The 6000-nt window shown below is 33.5% G+C and overlaps 1 protein-coding gene across 1 annotated transcript; it reads right to left on the reverse strand.

Annotated features, from left to right (window-relative positions):
- Nucleotides 1-1669: 1669 nt before the first annotated feature.
- On the reverse strand, nucleotides 1670-5609 carry LOC134719592 (uncharacterized). The gene is made up of 4 exons (XM_063582585.1): nucleotides 5483-5609; nucleotides 4506-4757; nucleotides 2901-3053; nucleotides 1670-2311 (listed from the first exon to the last, which is right to left on the reverse strand). Exons 2-4 carry the CDS (start codon nucleotides 4738-4740, stop codon nucleotides 2064-2066), a joined length of 636 nt encoding a protein of 211 aa, XP_063438655.1. The 5' UTR covers nucleotides 4741-4757; nucleotides 5483-5609; the 3' UTR covers nucleotides 1670-2063.
- Nucleotides 5610-6000: the final 391 nt, after the last annotated feature.

A 6000-nucleotide genomic window follows, 5' to 3' on the forward strand; every position in this document is an offset into this window, starting at 1 on the left:
AGGTACAATACGACTGAGACCCGACAAAGCCGTTTGCAATGCGATAGAGCGGACCGTGATAGGATTGCGTTCCGACAATACCTGATCATCCCGAATATGCCGACAGTTTTCGAACGGATAACTCCCGTCAACGTCGGTTCACTGTCTGGTCACTGTCTGATCTCTGTCGGATTACATTCGGTAGAGTCGGGACGCAGTCGTGACAGACTCGGTCGAATTTTACCTGGCGAAAAATACAAATCGGATTAGAAGCTGATTGAGAACGGGATTATCGGGACTAATTCGCTTAGAAACGGTTGAATATCGACGCTTCCTGAACACTATCTGATTGTTGTCGTGATCAAATTATTTTTTTTACAATTTTTAATTTAAGTTTGAATTTCCATCCACGATTCACAGGATCTTGATCAGACTTTTAATAAATTTTAATCGGGAATGGTCCTGTCAAGGATGGTAGTAAAAATCGTGAATGTGTGACCCCAGCTTTAGGGGTTAAATTGAAGTTTACATGAGTACAGATTAAATGAAATCGAATTTTTCACTTGCATGTTAATAATTCAGCATCAATATTTCGTAGGTTATTTTGACAACATTGAACCATACTGGCAGCTACAATCGGATTATCATTTCACTACTTTCATTAATAATTGAACAACAAAACAAAAATCATATTTGAGACTTTTTATATATCTCGTAGCTAGTGCCCTTTAGACATGCCCAATAAAACAATCTATGAAGAAACGTTCGGGTCATGATGGTTTTTCTTACACGTACGTAATAGGCTCTGAGGTAAGAGGTACGCGCAACAGGTCGTTCACGTACTCTCGAGGTACACGTAACATTTCATTTGATAGTGTATTCGATTATTGATTGCGGACATATTTCCATTAAATATTTTCAGAGAATGATATATGTCGATCTCTTTAACATCGATTAACTCAGCAATTGTCTCTTTTATGCATTCCCGATTTTTCCTTTCACATTATTTTAAGACAGATGTTTGTTTACTAGATCTATTAGGTAGAAGTATTTAAGAAAGATTATAAAACGTTTAATATAATAGGATGACTCTGTGCTTATCAAACATTTTCAACTTACTTCCAATTATGTCATCCTATATTCAGTACATTAACTATAATGAGATATATAACTAGTCAAGGCTCCGTGTTGAAGGCCGTACATTGACCTATAATGGTTTACTTTTATAAGTTGTTATTTTAGATGGAGAGTTGTCTCATTGGCACTCATAACACAGTTATCTAGTAATAGTATACGGATATGAAATTAAAGTCGACACTGTTGCCATATATGCGTTTACTGAGTACGATCTTTACAGACAAATAGACAATAATAGTGCATTGACTTGACATATCAACGATATAAGGATGAGGCTTAGAAACGGGGAAAGCGAGGCTATGCCGAGCATTTCCCCCGTTTCGTGCCGAATCCTTATATCGTTGATATGTCAAGTCAATGCACTATTATTGTCTTTATACTGCAATTTAAAAAAAAACAACATTTTCAATTGTTGTTTAATGCGTTAATTTTAATATTTGATTTCAATATTTTATAAAAAGGCCTCATATCATGCAGGCGGAGAAATATACAGCACAATGAAATGTACATTTCGTACTGAAACTCTTAATCGATGGTGAAGGAATTGTTTGAGAATGAACTAAAATATCAACAATAAGCATAAACCATAATGATTTAAGTGAAATATTTTTTTTCTAAAAAATGTAAAAGAAATAAGTTTGAGTCGTTGTATACATTGGAAACAAGAACAGGTTGAATAGGTCGTATGAATAATTAATTACAATTTCGGCAATTTCTATTTAAATATTCATGAGGAACAGTGATATCAGGTCAATGTGTGTGTACTTTAAACATGCAATGATCATTCATATCAAATGTTGCCAGTAAACGATACAAAGTTAATCCCATAACATAAACAAACAACACGGAATACAATAAACTCGAGAAGTTTTCTGTATGATTACTTTTCGATTGCATGTGATCTGTATAATATTGTGTTATGTATACATTGTATACAATTAAACTGTCTACAATTGAACAAATGTATTTAGCTCCAATCTCTTATGTCTAAATTCGGACGTGTAGTTCCACATCTTTCGAACACTGCCTGCCACAAGAAATATGCAAAAGCCATTCATAATGCCACCAACGCCACAGATAATGGCGGAGTACGGGAACTGAAGAGGGTTGTCCGGTATACCGACCTCGTCTAGATTGGTATCGAACAGAACATATCTGTGTATCATCTTTCCAGCCGGTAACCAGATCATTATGCCTGCAGATATATATTTATTTATTAATATTCAAAATATTCACCGTTGTTTATTGTGATATAGAGATCGTTACAATAGATAAAAATATGGTATATGAAACACGAACTATGGTTTTTTTTTTTAGAAAAAAAAATGAATATACATGTAGCACTGGACAAATGTAATTTGACTTCGACTACCGAAAATATATAAACGTACACGTATAGAAAAATAAAACCTATAACGGTTTACGTTTACAGACTGTGACTTTTGCGAAGAGTTGTCTTGTTGGCACTCATACCACATCTTCTTATATATCTATGAAAATGAATACATGTACACGGTACATGTAGGTAAGAACTGTCAATTTAATTTTTTGCGACTACTAGAATTTGAGGAGAAAATATCCTCATCACAGACACTACGAGTTCCTATACACTCTGTTTTAAACTCTGCACTATCAAAATACTCTTAATTACATGCCATGACTTACATAATCTTTAAGAAATTCCATTTTTTTTTTTTTTTCCATTATTTTTTTTAATTTCCGTCGATTTTTAGAATTATGGAGAAATATATAAAAACATTTATTTATAAAACACAAAAACAAACCTGAAAAAAGGAACATCAACGAAGATGCAAATCCTGTCAGTTTGGGACTCTTCTCTTTGATATGAAGAAAACACAGGATACAGGCAGAAATGCTCAAAAGGATTCCGCAACTGGTATACATTCGGAACTCTGTTAACCCTGTCATGTCCATGACTAAAATAAAAAACAAAACTGAAATTATCCAGGATAAGTTTAAAAAACATGAAAGTTATATAAAGATTGAACTTCAATAAGGCAGAACTGTACGACAACATTTTATACAATCTCAAACAATGAGAACTTAAATATATGCCATGTACAGTGGCGGATCCAGAAATTTATATAAGTGGGGGCCCACTGACTGACCTAAGTGGGGGCCCGCTTCAGTCACGCTTCAGTGATTCCCTATATAAGCAACCAAATTTTTCCCCAAAAAGGGGGGGGGGGCGGGCCCCCTGCCCCCCCCTAAATCTGCCTCTGATGTAGCAAGGCGATATTTCTTTGTCTTGAACAGGAATTAAATATTTATGTGAAGACATTTAGCATACCGACAAAAAGGAACCTCTTTATGAGGAATGGTTATTAATAAATCAAATTTTCAAATTAAGTTGTGTACAGAAAGTTGATAGCTTTACAATCAATATAGAAAAGAGAAAACCCTTAGTGCAGAGTGAATCTCGGCTAGGCATATACTATGACCTGTTATATAGAGTAAACTAAGAGAAGGACGAAAGATACCAAATGGACAGTCAAACTCATAAATCTAAAACAATCTGACAACGCCATGGCTAAAAATGAAAAAGACAAACAGACAAACAATAGTACACATGACACAACATAGAAAACCAAAGAATAAACAACACGAACCCCACCAAAAAACTAGGGGTGATCTCAGGTGCTCCGGAAGGGTAGTTTATCATTGGTGATTTGAATACAATACAATGTAGTTTAAAGGTCTCTTTCGTTTATGAGTTGCTTCCTGAAAATAGCACACTATAAACCACGCGTTCGAAGTGCTATTCTCAACTTTTTTTTCAACAAAACGCTCAAATATAGTCAGGGATGTATTATAAATAACAAAATAACAAAACAAAAAATAAACCCCAAACAATCATTACCAAGACTGATTTGCAGAACAACGTTCATTTATTCTCTAGCACGATGCTTTTTCGACAAGCTCATAGTATAAATGGATAAAGTGTTGGGATCCTGCTAACATGTTAACCCCCGCCACATTCTGTATGTACACATGTACCTGTCGCAAGTCAGGAGCCTGTAATTCATTAATTGTCGTTTGTTGATCTGTTACATACATGTACATGTATTTGTTTTTCGTTCATTTTTGAACATAAATTAGGCCGTAAGTTTTCTCGTTTGAATTGTTTTACATTTGTCATTTCCGGGCCTTATATAGCTGACTTTGCGGCATGGTCTTTGTTGAAGGAACGTTTATTATTTATGTTTCCTTTCTTCTCTTGTGGAGAGATGTCTCATTGACAATCATACATGTACCATATCTTCTTTTTTGTATGTTTGTCAATACTGGTGACTGAAATTATAAAAATACAATTGTTTATATTATTTCTACGTATTTCTCGTAATAAGAATTAATTTTAAGGTACTCACCATGGACGTTGTACATGTCTGATGGATAAAATGAAGTCACACAGCCATCAGTGGTGCACATCTGTTGGAACCAAAGTCCTAGACCTAATGAGGTCATGGAATTATTTGTCCATGATGAGTCAATAGATTGTGACCAGACTGAACCGGATATTACTGTCCAAAAAGGAGTGAATGTTCCTGTTATTATTAAGATGGTCGCCAGGACACCAGCTGTCAGAGCAATGTGTGCATACATTTCAGCATTATACAGACCTTAAAAAAGTCAGAGCAACTTGGAGTTTCTTCAGTAAAAACACACTTTATAATACTCATTAATTGTGTTTTAAACAAAACAAAAAACAAAAGATTTCAGTCATGTAAATCGAGTAAACTCAGTTTTCATTCATTTCTATACGGTCTGGTAATAAAATGAATTCTGCAGCCTATACACTTTATGGTTGATTGGCATTTGGTAAACGCAAAACAATAAGTGTTTTTTTTAATGTTTGATGGAATTTTAATTTACATAAAAAAATTTGCGTGCATGTTATCTATTTTGCACTACAAATGTTTCTTCATTTTATCTTAAATTATTTTTTATAATTTCAGTCACCAGTATTACAAACATACGAAATCGTCCTCCGAACGTAACAAATATGTTGTCAATCAAGAAATCAAGCATCTTAATAATGTCAGTTTCAGAGAATATTTTGTTTGAATCAGAGTGATCCTTTACGAAGTAGAAATTATGTACGTGTAACAATAACAGTAAGTTAACAGAACTTAAAGATATATAAATGACACTTCAGGTCAACTAAAAAGTACTGTCTTAATCAATTTCCAGCAATTTTAATATTTACATTTTTAAATAAAAGCCTTATTATTTTTAAAACATTGATAATTGTGCGTAAAAAGTATTGCTTTATTGTTTTTACACAGACATGCTTATGTATATTAGAAATAAAAGATAACTATGTACACTATTTAACAATACTTACCCTTTGTTGTTAATATTTACTCTAATATGACAAATTATGATCGGATTATTGATACTAATCTATTCACATAAAACAATATACAACCGGAGGATATTCTGGATACATCTCATCCCCGAAATATGAGATCAAACGTACGATAACCTCAAATATTTTGTTGTTTTTCTACAGTTTGTTGCTTTTATAAATATCATATAGATTTCATGTTATCAAAATAAATGTCGCTGTTCTGACGCCTTCAAACATTTGATTGTTGTTCCTTAACTTAAAATATTTGTTTGTGAAAACTTAATACTTTTTTTTTAGTTTGTATGCAAAACGTTTTTTTTTATATTTATATTCATATTTAAAATACATCTGGCTATCACCTTAACGGAACACGTACATTTGTACACAACCCTGTATATTAATGGATACTTGAGTGTGCATGGGAGACCAGATCAATTTACATGTACATGTGCCTGTGTATTACATGTAATTGGCTTACTATAGCGTTCAGGAACTTCGAACAGTCTTTCACA

Source organism: Mytilus trossulus, chromosome 5 (assembly GCF_036588685.1).
Source record: "Mytilus trossulus isolate FHL-02 chromosome 5, PNRI_Mtr1.1.1.hap1, whole genome shotgun sequence".
In the NCBI taxonomy this organism is placed as follows: domain Eukaryota; kingdom Metazoa; phylum Mollusca; class Bivalvia; order Mytilida; family Mytilidae; genus Mytilus; species Mytilus trossulus.